Below are 14,174 nucleotides of genomic sequence, written 5' to 3'. Positions count from 1 at the left end.
CGGGTGTTGTAGTTGAGTTCTGTGGAATGCAGGGAATTGTAGTCCTATTGTGCCAACACTTCCCTCGCTGACCAGTACTAGCAACAACGTGCGGCAGGAATAAACAGTTTTCCCCTAAGCAGTATCGGACTGTCTTCACCAAAACCCAATCTCCGTTTGCGTTCATCTCCTTCTTCCACATCAATTAGGAGGCCAACAAAAATCACCTGTGGAACAGAGGTGGGTCCCACTGCCGCAAGTGCCAAAACCAAAAGAAAACAAGGATTGTGTGTAAGTCGTAGGTAGGTAAGCATCTCTGAATTTTCCCACTACTGTTATTGTTACCTTTTTACCAAGACAACAAAATAAAGTAGAATGTTTATTGCTTTATGGGAGAGGTAGTCAAAAAAAATGATTTACTGCTTTTCTGTTTTTTTGAAAGACCTTTTGCTATACAAATTTTCCAATATTTATATATTATTCTGAAAAGTAGAACTTGTCACCCCATCCCCAGCCCATACACCCCCTGGTCAGCTACCACCTCAAATAGGAATGTGGGAAACGTTGCTAGCTATAGGCAACTTAATGAACACAGTTTAGCATGCTTAGTCCGCAAGCTACATAGATTAAATCTAAACTGAAATTGTGGGGAAAAAGGGATGCAATTCCTTCACAGATCACCCAAAATGGATGTAAATATGCTTAAACAATCTGCAGTTTAACCTCAGAGTCATCATTTCAAATCCAATGTACTGGAGTAAAACAGTAATACAGTGATACAAGCAAACAGAAATTGCATCACTGTCCAAATATGTACGGACTGCACTGTACCCATTCATAATGTACAACTTTGAGATACAATGGAACATAGAATGAGAAGGCTCTTTGTCCTACCATCTGTCTGTTTTCCTCCAAGTATGTGTGACAGAACTGTTGTAACAGAGTCTACTATGACAGCTTTAAGTGTACCACCCCCTGCAGACACCTGAGAAAGGAAAGTTCTTTCAATATCTTGACCCAGTCTACATGAAAAAGCCACTTATAAATTCCTTGTTATTCTAAGCCATTCAACCTTCCAAACTCAGCAACAACTGGCATTTCCCATAGAAAGTTTTCATTTTAAACAGCCACTACTTCTGAATACAGATCTCATTTACCTGCTGAAACCCCCCACTTTTGAGATTGTGCAGACACTCAAGTAAAGAGAAGACATCAAATACTTGAGCCACCTCGATCCTCTGAAGAGCCTCCATCTACACACAAAGTTCAGGGTTATAAGTATTCTCTCACAGATATCAAAAGAAACATTCCTTCCTCCGAAAATGTTAGTCAGAAAACAAATAATTTCAATTGCACTCACCCACTCCAAATACATATTACAGTATATATGCCATTCCAAACATGCTACCATCACTGCACCTGCTCCTCCATGCTGCTGGTTTTTGCCTTCGTCATTTCAAATAAGCGAGTTGCCGACAGCCCCCCTGATGAGTCAATGTACAAAACGCTCTGCTTCAGTCGACAAGACAAATTTGCAGCAACACCAAAACACACCTGAGAAAGAAAGGAATAGGGAGATGGGTGATTAAATAAAAAATGTCTCCAGATGTAAATGGGAACATTAAAGCAAATTTGCCAAATTCTTTAATTTTATTGACCAACGCTATAAATGGAAGCGAACTATAAACTGATTGCAGATAAGGGAATTTATTTAACAAATAAACAATGCTATTACTTAACATCATTGTGCATTTGTATTTGGACAGAGTGTTCCCCAAGCGCCGGCTGCCTGCCAAATGGCCAACATTTTCTCTTCTCACGATGTAACGTAGTCACCTGATCAAAATCAGCGGTGAGTTTGTTGTATTTTCTGTAGGCTATTTCACATATTAGCTAGTTAACACATTAAGTTCTATCAGCGTTTACCTAGTTAGCAAACTACCCTCAACAGTAAAATAGCTGTAAAATTAGAAGAATAAAGGAAACCATATTATAGGTCGTACAATTCCTAAGGTTAGCTAGTACTAACCTATATTGTGATCCATTTCCAGCTAACTTCACAATTGGCTACTCCGACACATTCTTCAACAGTTTGCTGACTTGGGGAAATGTAATTTTAATTAACATTGGTATTAATTAGGGCACCATTTGCAACAAAATGTCAATTACACAATTTCCCTCACAGGCTTTCAGTGGACAGAGACATGCCTCCAAAAAGGAAGGGAGGTCCCGGACCTGGACAACAGACAATAACGGTCTTCGTAAAGAACACCATTATAGGTCACTTGCCTAATGTTAACTGTAAGATATAGATAGCCTAGGTCAATTAATTAATTCTTAAGATCCGATTCTGTGCACTCAGAAATCTGTCCTATCCTATACTTGTCTAGCATAAGGTGAAGTTGGCAATTGTAAAATGGAGGAGTTAATGTTAATATAAACCTTGTATAACTTTACCAATTAATGAAATTTCAGTTAAATTCATTAGCCGTCACAAATGCACTTCACTTTTTAGGCCAATTATAAGCGAATACAAGAAATCACTATATCCACAGCTGAACAACGTAACATTATTGCATACATATCAATTGTATTTTTTGGTAATTTAGCGAACCCATGAGTCATTTGGTGTTGCAGCAGAAATTGAATACAATTCATAAATAATATTTATGTAGCCTATAGTATATGTTTTTATATTACGTAATGTGAAGTGTGCATATTATTTATGCTACTTGACAGAAACATTAATAAAGAGTTCAATTAATTAATCAGTGACTATGAATTGGCAAACATGCTCTAAATTTGATTGTTGCTTAATTGTAGGGCTTTTTTTTTTATTAAGAAGAGTGATTCAAATTGTGTGAAGAATATAAATTATGAAATATTTTGTAGAGGGGGATCAAAGACTTAAAGACTCCATAACACGGCCACATAAACACTAAAGTACGTCGCCCGGAAAAGGGAAACCGGGGCCCCTTTCTGGAGCCATACCCGGGAGGGGAGCTCCTCGGCGAATGTCTGGTGGCCGGGCCTTATCCCATGGGGAACGTGGGGCCGCCGCCCTGTGGGCTCACCACCTGCAGGGGCCGGCATCGGAGTCGGGTGCTTTGCCAGACGGGCGGTGGGCAGGGGATCGGGGCGTGCTGATCCCCAAAAGGGACAAAAGGGCTGCGGCTTCGGCAGTCGCTCAAGTGAAAACCCGGGTATGGGAGGAGTTTAGGGAGGCTATGGAGATGGACTTTCGGTTGGCCTCAAGAAAGTTCTGGCAGACCATCCAACGACTCAGAAAGGGAAAGAAGAGCTTGTCTCAGGCTGTGTTCAGCAGGGGAGGAGAACTGCTGACCTGGGCTGGGAATGCTGTCAAGCGGTGGAAAGAGCACTTTGAGGGGCTCCTGAACCCGACCAACACGTCCTCTGTGGAAGAGGCAGAGTCCGAAGATTCGGGGGAATCCGCACCTATATCCCTGGCAGAAATTGCTGAGGTAGTCAAAAAGCTCCTCAGTGGCAAGTCGCCGGGTGTCGATGAGATTCACCCTGAGATGCTGAAGGCTCTGGACATTGTTGGGCTGTCATGCCTCTTCAGTGTCGCGTGAGGTCGGGGACAGTGCCTGTGGAGTGGCAGGTCCCCATGGGGGGGGTAAAATGGAGCGAGAGATTGACAGGCGGATTGGTGCAGCATCAGCAGTAATGCAGGCATTGTGTTGGACCGGACCATTGTGGTGAAGAGGGAGCTGAGCCGGAAGGCGAAGCTCTCGTTTACCTGTCGATGTCCCAACCCTCACCTATGATCACAAGCTCTGGGTCGTGACCAAAATAACAAGATTGCGGATACAAGCGGCCAAAATGAGCTTCCTCCGTAGGGTGGCCGGGCTCAGCCTTACAGATGTGAGAGTGAGAAGCTCGGACATCCGGAGGGAGCTTGGAGTAGAGCCACTGCTCCTTAATGTCGAAAGGAACCAACTGAGGTGGTTCGGGCATCTGATCAGGATGCCTCCCGGACGCCTCCCTTTGGAGGTTTTCCAGGCACGTCCAACTGGGCAGAGACCAAGGTAGACCCAGAATCCGCTGGAGAGATTATATATCTCTCCTGGCCTGGGAACGCCTCGGGACCCAACTCTGGATAAACGGATGAGAATGGATGGATGGAGAGGCATCAGTCAGCCTCACAGATAGACCCACAGAGAGCCCCAATGCCAGCCTCACAGAGAACCTCCATGCAGTGCAGAGATAGAGGAGGAAGAAGCCAATGCCTTGTCAATCAAATTAACACAACATCGGTTCCCAGATTCCGAGAGGAGCTTAGCAGAGCATTGGTGTCTCTTGACATGGACCGGGAAGAGTCAGAGTCTGACGTGGATGACTGAATATATAAACCTAATAGTTTTATTTGTACATAGTCATATTAGAGTTATTGTTCAATATCATTAAAGTGAAGCTTTGTGAAGTACTTTGTTTATTCAAGAGTTATAATTACCATATTTTCTTTCTTTCTGAACAAATTTCTGGTTAATGTCACGACAAGATTAAATTTTATGTGATGATATTATTTGAACGTAAACTCAACAAAATGCTTAAGAATAAACCCATTTATTATGGATTAATTTAACATATTGAAATGCACCACAAGCCTCCAAATTGTGTCAGAATAAATAGGCCAGGAGACCCGTCTCGCCGGCTACTTTTTCTCTTTGGCCTACTACTTTGAGGATCACTTTGATTGGATGCACAAATAAAATGCAAAAACAATCCCCAAATTCCTAATAATTTTTATAAAGACCGAGTGTTTGAAAAGGCACCATTCATTCAACAGTACTCCAATTAAAAACTGGACTACTACAATAATTGGACTACTAAAATAATTACTGTACCATATGTGACCGACTATAAAACTGAGAATGGTTTACCTGTGTTTTCCCACTCCCTGGGGTACCAACCAGCTCTGTCAACTCTCCAGTATATAGACCAGTGTCCAGAAGCTTATCCAGACTACAGCAGTATGGGTGAATGCAAACACACAAAGAGAGAAAGTCAAAATGTTATTAACAGCAGCAATTAATTGTGTGTAAAGTACACACTCTCAGATGTTATTAAATCTTGTATACAATTCGGCTTCACCATGCAGAAAATTCAGCAGTGTTTATGCATAGACCATGTTTGGGACACATGGCTTCACATGTTTATAATTGCACAGGTGTTTAATTGCCTCCTTAATGCAGGTATAAGAGAGCTCCCTGCACCGAGTCCTTCCTCTAGTCTCAGAAATTATATAATTCAACCCAAAAACTATATTTAAAGTGAGAGATAATGTCATAATGGTTGGCAAAAGCCGAAAAACACAAAATTCACAGAGTACTACCTTAACGTATGCACTGACAAGGCTTCCAACACACAATGCATTAATACCTGCTATGAGTACTGTAACTATGGTGGTCTACTTCAAACAACATGTACCACTGTGCAGGGTGCTGAAGATTTAATCAAATATGCTCTCTGAATCAACAACCAAATAGATTATTTTCAGAGGAATGCAGGACTTTTAATTAGGTAAGTATTTCGATCCCCCACCCGGGCTGGGTCGAAGTGACCCTGAGCAAGACACCTCACCCCAAAATGCTCCTGATGGGCTGGTTGGTGTCATGCATGGCAACCAATCACCATTGGTGTGTGTGTGTGTGTGTGTGTGAATGGGTGAATGAGAAGCATCAATTGTACAGCGCTATATAAATGCCAGCCATTTACCATTTTATGTTAATGTCACAGCAGCAAGAGTTTCAATGAAGTACCCAATAAACCACATTCTTTTCCGCCTTTTCCACACCAAGTCAAAAATGAAATAGTTGAAGTTACGGTAATTGTCCAGAAGCATTAGGATGGCTGAACTTTCAGCTACCGTTTGGCTTGTGCCATTACAAGTGGATTTTTTAACATTTGTTTTAAACTAACTAGTTAGTAAGTCACAAAGCTAGCACAAAAAGAGAAGCGATGAAAGATGCATGTGCTTTACTTTCTATGACTTGCTACCCAGTACCATATAAATATTATGATACTAACTACAACACATGCTGGATGTGTATGTGTGCGTGGCAGCAATCCTCCAGAGGGTCAGTCGCAGTTGCTGTAGCTTCTCAAATCAGCACCTTTTAATACGATAAAGTTAACCTCAAAATATCTGCTTGTTTGTTGCGATAACCAAGTCATGTACATCAAGCTAATTATACTGTATATAGCAGTATTCAAATCGGCACATATATTTTTCTATAGTATCGTTTATTGTAACATGCCACAAATGGCATTTAAAACCGTAATGGATATGTACATGTAACAATCTAGCTAGGCAACTGAATTTAAAAGTTGGGTAAAAGAATGGGGGGAGTATTTATAAAAGGGACGTTCCAACACGATTCACCCAATATGGATATAAAAACCAAACTTAACAATAAAACTAAAGCTGCAAGTCTGCACTTTAACTACAAAGTGATTGTTTTATTTCAACTGTTTAGTTTGCTGGAGCACAGAGCAAAAAAACAACAAATATGTCACTGTCCAAATATTTATGGATTGCACTGTAAGAATTAACAAATTTACTGAAATTAATTGGTCTATAACCACCATTCAAAAGCAGTTCTTTACTTGATTGCCTTACTGCCCTGGCATGTGGCCTTCATGCCCTCACAAATATAGGCACACCAGTCCAGAACTTACTATTAATGAACCAAGCTCACATTGAAAATACAGGATCCGTTGCAGCAGCCAACAAAGAACATTTAAAGAAATATAGTTTGATCAAGAGAGCAAACTTAGTACATCAACTATCGATAGCTATGGTAAGGACACCGATTTATCCAATGATACTTTTTGCCGAGCTAGCTAGCCAAGTTAAGATAAAAGCACAACTATAACATCACCTTATGAAAGCAAATTAGCTAGCTAACTAATGCTAAATGAATATAACCAGAAATAGTCTAATAGTCCTTAAAAGGCAGTCAAATTTAAGTGAACCTAACGTTAGTCAAATATATATATTTTTAATAATATTTAATTTTTATATATTTTTATACTTGCAAACAACTTTGCAAACAAGTTACCAGTTTGCAAAAACTGGTAACCAAATACTAATACTTATTGTTAATGTGCATACCTAGATCCACCAGTAATGGTGATGAGCAATAATTAGGATGGGTATGCAATGAGCAAAGATTTGTACTTCGTACCAACCCAATTCTAGCACAGGCCATTATTAATTTTTTTTTCTTCTTAGTTTTACCATACCTTATTAATTATTATTAATACACTATCAAGATTTCTCGAAGATAATATTGGACAAACACACAAATTACATTTTACCTGGCATTGCCGGTAGAGAGGATTGCTGTGCAACTCAGTAGCTCCTCATAAAGATCTGCTCCGGACACAGGAAAGGCAGTGTGCTGAGCCAGAAGCACACGGCGTACTGCTACCAGGACCTGAAAAACCATCTCTTTACTACAGTGGTCTGCAGAAATGTGGATACCCCTGGTCAAAAACCCATTGACAATGAATATCTAAGTGAACAGAAGCAAACCTGAACACTAAATGGTACAACGTTAAACATGACACATTGTCAAATTTTAAAGCAAGATTACTTTTAAAAGTTTTTACAGTTTCAAAACAATAAAAAAAAGTTAAAAGGCCCTATGGAAAATTTTGGGAACCCTTTTGGATCATTCTTTGTTACTTTTTAAAAAGATGATTTACTCGTTAGGGTTCAATGAGTCCAGGGCTGAACTTTTTATTTTGAAGTAACTCAATGCCTTCTAAAGTATCCAACTGCAGTGGCTGTTCTGTCAGATGTTTACAACCTTAACTCAAGAGTAAAGGTTTGATTTTGATCATATATAGTCATTGTAGACATTTAATCCAGGGGCGCCCACATTTTTGCACCCCGCTGTAAATGACAGCAGATACAAGACGCCTACAACTTCTACAGTTCTTTCCATAATGTTTGGGACAGAGAATTTTCTTTCTTGATTCGGCGCTCTACTCAACAATTTTCTATTTGCAATCAAACTATTCACATGAAGTTAAAGTGCAGATTCTCAGGATTTATTAAAAGGTATTTTTATACATTCGGTTTCACCATATGCAAATTACTTTGTATTCAGGAGGTTAAATAAACTGGAGTAACTGGAGTGTCTATGGGTGATGTAAGATGGCCCATGAAGCCGAAAGTTGGCAGTTTGTGGGCGCCACCATCGTCAAAATTTAGTACCAGCCATTGAACGGTAATTTAAGTGGAAAGGAAACGGCCACACAAAAACAGCATATTTGCCATGGCCCACAGTCTTTTCTCTGATTGGCCAACGTGACATGTCATGTGAACAAGGTCATGCTGTCCCTTCTGCAGATTGTCTTTTTACATTGCATCTGGCAACAAATGCTACAATCAGCCACCTAGCTTTGTTTGCCTGCTAAACAAGTTAACCAGCATTAACAGACAGAAATGTCTAATGATAACACAGCGAAGTTAAGAAATTTACTAGTTAAGCTAACGTTATTCACAAACTGCAAGCCTATAATGTTGCGTGCTATCATGCAGAATTTATTCACATTCTTGGCTAGCAAAGGCTGTTCAATGTCATCGAAAATGTGCTGCCCTTTCATTGCATTTTATTTATTCTGTAACCTAGATGAGTACAAACAATAGGCTGGGTATTTCTTTTTTTTTTAATTTTTATCATGTAGGCTGCAGCAAATGCCCTTGGTAAAAAGCTTCAGGCATTTCCAGAAGGTACAGGTGATGTTCCAAATAAAACTGGCGAGCAGATTTAATCATTTAGCCTAACGTAGACTCACCGTGTTTGGAATACCATGTTAGCTCACAATGTTCTGAACAATGCAACTTTCATGGCAAATAAATAAGAAAAAACTTGGTACGAGTCATACGGCTCAATGACGTGACGCCTACTTTTTCTGACCAACTGCATTTTTTCCCTTTAAAAAAAGATTTAAACCGAAAAGTGGCAAAGGTGCCCCAGATGGCATTGGTGGGGCCATGAAGAGAGATGCTGATCTCTACATTCAGCGAGGAGGCGAGCTTCAGAGGATCTCTATGAGATGCTGAACAAAAAATCAACCCCATTTCTGGAGATCTACCGTCCTGTAGGTTTTCATTCCAACCCTAATAAAGCACATCATATTCACCAGCTTGTTGAGCTCCTAATTAGTAGAATCAGGTGTGTCACAGAGTTGAAGTGAAAACATAAAGGATGGTAGATCTCCAGGAACTGGATTGGGCAGCCCTGTAGTAAACCATTTCAAAATCTGCATTTCACAATATTCCACTTCTGTTCAGTTTCATGTCCTGAATAAACTCTGCTCATTTGTATTTGACCATTTAAAAAGAAGAGAGAACCATAAGAAGTCTAAGACTCTTACCTATTGTTACGACTGTAAATGTGTTAAAATTTGTAAGGTGATCTCTCCTCCTGTAGCCTGTTGGGTGTGTGAGAGAGAGAGTTGGAGGTGGAGATGAGCGGCAGCTGGTTTCCTGTGATTGGAGTACCTGAAGAGACTGCTGGCTGCTGATTGGTCCAGGAGACTACTTCCACATATTTAAGTGGCAGCTGACAGCCACTTCCTGCCCTTACCTCTGTTCCCACACAAGACCTGTGTGTTTCTGTGAAAAGAGTTTTTGCAGCTGAACTTTGTAAGCTCAGTATGCAGTGTTGTAATGTTGGCAGTTGCAGCCCAATGTAAGTTGAGAGCCCTTTTTCCTTTGTTTAGTTTTCTCCTGTTTTGGTGTTAGGAGTTAGGTCTGAGGCCTGTTTTTGTTTGACTTTTATTTTATGTTTATAGGGAAGTTTTAGGGCTCAAGAAGTACATTTTTGTTTATTGTGTTGGGGTTGCTCAACTGGGAAAAAACCTGAAAATAAATGGCTGCTTGTTTTAATAATAAATCGGTTTAATGGTCTTACTTGGGAACAGTAGAGTTGGGGCCACACCACATGCTATGCCCAGGTTACCCTAGGCCTGGGACATAACATAAATTGGGGGCTCGTCCGTTCATTGTTTTTCCCATCGTCATTGTCAAGTAAGTTTTGTAGTTTTTTCTCTACATGTCTGGTTGTCAGTTTTGTCTTTTTGTGGTGGTGGCAACATGGCATTTCAAGTACTGGATTTTGCCATTGATCCAACTGTGGAGGAGCTTCAGAAATGTAGGAAAAAGGATTTAACCTTGGTTGCTAATTTCTATGATCTGCAAGTGCCCACACCAATTAAGAAGCAGGAGTTAAAAGAGCTTCTGATTGCAAAGCTGTGTGAAAGGGGTTTGTTTAAGCCTGCTCCCACAGGGGGAGATGAGGCTGGTGAGCCAACAGGTATTCCTGCCCCACTCCAAGAAAGTCCTCCGGGTAAACCTGCCATGACAACAGAGGAACTGACATTAACTCTGCGTATCAGGGAGGTGGAGGTGAGAAAACAGGAGTTGGAGGTGGAAGCCATGTTGTTAAAGGTAAAGGCTCTGGAGTTAGAGTGCGGAGCCGCTACAGCTGCCAGTCCTGTAACCTCTCAGGCCACCGTTCATACACCCCATGATGGCTTTGATGTGAGAAGGCACATTGCACTAATCCCACCGTTCATAGAGTCTGAGGTAGATTCATATTTCAATGCCTTTGAACGTATAGCTGCTACTCTACATTGGCCAAAGAGTGTGTGGCCTCTGCTACTGCAGTGTAAATTGGTGGGAAAAGCTCAGGAGGTGTGTACCTCTCTGACAATTGAAGACAGTTTAAATTATGAGGTCGTGAAAGCCACTGTCCTCTGTGCTTACGAGCTAGTGCCCGAAGCACACAGGCAAAAATTTAGAAATTGTGAAAAAACAGTCAACCAGACCTACGTAGAGTTTGTGAGGGAGAAATGTGCGCTTTTTGACAAGTGGTGCAAGGCCAGTAAGGTGAACAATGCAGACGATCTGCGTGAGCTCCTTTTGATGGAAGAATTTAAGAATCAGCTTCCTGAAAAAATTGTAATTTATCTAAATGAACAAAAAGTCACATCCCTTACTGACGCTGCTGTCCTGGCAGATGAGTTCACGTTAACGCACAAGACTGTCTTTTCTCCCCCAGTTCGTCGTGACCCAGTTTTTGCTGACCGGAAAGTAAAATCCCCCAAAAGTTTTCGCCGTAACCCCACTGCTGCCGCCGCCACGGGAACGCGTGAGTGTTTTCACTGTCATGAGCAGGGCCATCTCATCGCTGCTTGTCCAATTCTTAAAAGAAAAGAGCAGTTCAAAAATGTCAAAACTTCGTCTCCAATCGGTTTCATTCAAACCAAACCACACTCCACGCAGAGAGTGAATTTGACAGAACCGGTAAAATACGAAATTGATGAGGTTTTCAGACCATTTCGCAAGGCTTTGTTTCTCTGGGGGGTGAGGAAAAGCCAGTCCCTATCACTATCCTGCGGGATACAGGCGCAAAACAATCACTAATTCGTGACGGCGTCCTTCCTTTTTCAGCCCAGTCCTACTGTGGCTCAGATGTTTTGGCGTGGGGAGTTCAATTAAGTGTTGTGCGTGCGCCTTTGCATTTTGTTCAGTTGTCATCTTGATTCGTGTCAGGGAAATTCCAAGTTGCTGTGCGGCCTCAGTTACCGATAGCCGGTATTGATCTTCTCCTCGGAAACGATTTGGCTGGCGGAAAAGTTTTTCCCTCTCCCGAGGTAGTTGACCATCCGATTGTGGATGTGCGCGCCTCTGATTCCGCTGTGCCAAACTCGCCCCTTTTTCCTGTGTGTGCGGTAACCCATGCTCAGGCACGAAAATTTGGAGATTTGGTGACTCTTTCATGAGTACCTGCGATCCACCAAACTCACTTTCAGTATGTGATGAAGATGTGCCTGTCTCTGTTGAGCTAAAGCCTGATGATGAAAGTCTGACACTTTCCCTAGATAGAGAACAGCTGATTAGAGCACAGAAAAGTGATCCTACATTGTCTTCTTGTGTATCTCTTGGGAAAAACCCGACATGTGATAAGTGCCACAGCCGTTCCGTTCCCAAGTCCTGAGTTTAGCACATGATCATAACCTGTCCGGCCATTTAGGAATCAGAAAAACCTACAAGAAGTACATTTTTGTTTGTTGTGTTGGGGTTGCTCAACTGGGAAAAAACCTGAAAATAAATGGCTGCTTGTTTTAATTATAAATCGGTTTAATGGTCTTACTTGGGAACAGAGTTGGGGCCACACCACATGCCATGCCCAGGTTACCCTAGGCCTGGGAGATAACACTATCAAATACATAATGGCCCTTACACATGAACGTCACAGCAGCAAGAGCTTCAATGAAGTAGCCAACAAGCCTTGAACCACATTATTTTCCGCCTTTTTGACTCCGAACCGAGTCAAAAATCGAATAGTTACGGTAATTGTTCGGAAGCTTTGCGATGTCTGATTTTGCCATTGCAAGTGTATTTTTTACTAGTTAGCTAGGTCGCTAAGCTAGTGCAAAAAAAGAAGAAATGAGAGATGCATGCGCTTTACTTTCTATAACTTGCTACCCAGGACCATGTAAATATTATGATACTAACTACAACACCTGCTAGATGCTGAAAGCTGATCGCTTAGAAAGACATTCAGTTATTTCCAGTGTCAGTCACAGTAGCTGTAGCTTCTCAAATCAGCACCTTTTAATACGACAGTTAACCTCAACACATCTGCTTGTTTGGAAGATACATTTTAATCTGCATTTTTTTCCTAGCATATATTAAGCAGAATACTGCATGTGTGACCACTGATATAAAGATGTCTGTCATCAGTAAATGAAGTGTAATATACACCAATCAGCCACAACATTAAACCCATTTAATGATTTTTCATGATTAAAAATGCTTTAAACTGTATTTCATTATATGATATGTGTACTTGTATAAGCAGATAATTATCAGTGAATTGCATTCAAAAGTTACATTTTTAAAGGAAAATGTAGAAATCTTGTCAGCTCATAGGGCCGTTTTGTTTTTTAAATATCTTAGTACGTAACTGGTGTTCATGATAACATCTTACCAGGTGCTCCAGGACAGAAATTAGAATCAATGCATCAATCTAATCCTACATCAGCTTCACTTTTCTTTCCTCCATTGGAATTACATGGTACTGCATGTGGTGAAACTTCTGTAAGGTAGCGTGAGCATATAAAGTTTTTTCTTTCCAGCTTGCCAACATTGCCCGAAGTTAAAAACAAGGATAAAAACAAGAAAGCAAGACTTCTTTTCATTGTGATCCAGGGTTTTGGGGAGGGAAATCTGATCCTAGATCCTATGGGGCAATTTACCCCAGAGTGCAACAGAAAAAGAAAAAAAAAAAGAAAAAACCATGACAGCTCCATGATAACATCATTTCAATAGCAGCTGACTATACAGGTTAGCTAAATATATTTGCTAGCTACGTGACCAACCAACCAAACGAGATGAAGGTTGGCCAACTTTACTGTTCAAACTAGCTAACGTTACAGCATGATCAAAGCCAGTTGCTTGCTAGCTCTGCCCATCTTGCAAGCTATGATAGCTATCCATGTATTTAATGTAGCAGTGGGCAGTGAAAGAGAATGAACAGAACAGATGTCATGCCTCATGACAACTAGTCTATTGCTGTTATTGGTTTAATGTATATGCTTTACAGGACTTACAATAGCTAATAGGATACATAGTTAGCTTGCTAGAAGTTGCCATAATAGCTAAATTTTACATAGCTAGCTAACTAACGTGATTAGCTAGTAATGTTAAACGTACAATAGGTCATTTCGGACTCCTAACGGTCAAGAAAGGAACTGCAACAAACAACCAACCTCAGACCACAACACCGTTTAAAGCGTTATTATACAGTTCAGCACTCTCGTGCACTGGTTTGGAAAGCTGACAGTGACAAACGCAACAGAGGCCGCCATCTTTTCGTAGTGCTTTTGTGAGAAAATGTTCGCCGAACAGGTGACTATGATCTCAAACAGCCTTGATCAAGTTTTTTTATGTAAAAAGTAGTCAATTGCTTACAGTAATATGCTACTTTTAAAAATTAAATACCAAAATGTCTCTGTAAAATTTTATCTTTTGGAAAATGAATATTTGGAAGTCTCAAATGTGTTCTTTTATACTAACACACACAAAAAAAGAAACATTATTTATAAAATATAAACTTATTTCTCGTACTCACAATGGCTTCCTTAAC

The 14,174-nt window shown here is 40.7% G+C and overlaps 1 protein-coding gene across 3 annotated transcripts in view; it reads right to left on the bottom strand.

The window, feature by feature from the left end:
• rad51d (RAD51 paralog D) overlaps positions 1-14,174 on the bottom strand; it is a 42,630-nt gene that overhangs the window by 17,232 nt on the left and 11,224 nt on the right. For 2 of the 3 annotated variants that reach the window (XM_061248839.1, XM_061248840.1), the window contains exons 3-7: positions 7,324-7,442; positions 4,884-4,965; positions 1,399-1,533; positions 1,137-1,232; positions 874-964 (exon numbers count right to left, since the gene is read on the bottom strand). In XM_061248839.1, the coding sequence (XP_061104823.1) occupies positions 874-964; positions 1,137-1,232; positions 1,399-1,533; positions 4,884-4,965; positions 7,324-7,442 (523 nt within the window). The remainder of the gene's footprint in view (positions 1-873; positions 965-1,136; positions 1,233-1,398; positions 1,534-4,883; positions 4,966-7,323; positions 7,443-14,174) is intronic. The other variant, XM_061248841.1, reaches the window with a different exon arrangement.

Source organism: Conger conger, chromosome 7 (genome assembly GCF_963514075.1).
Source record: "Conger conger chromosome 7, fConCon1.1, whole genome shotgun sequence".
NCBI lineage: Eukaryota > Metazoa > Chordata > Actinopteri > Anguilliformes > Congridae > Conger > Conger conger.
This window is presented reverse-complemented; position numbering and strand designations above follow the sequence as displayed.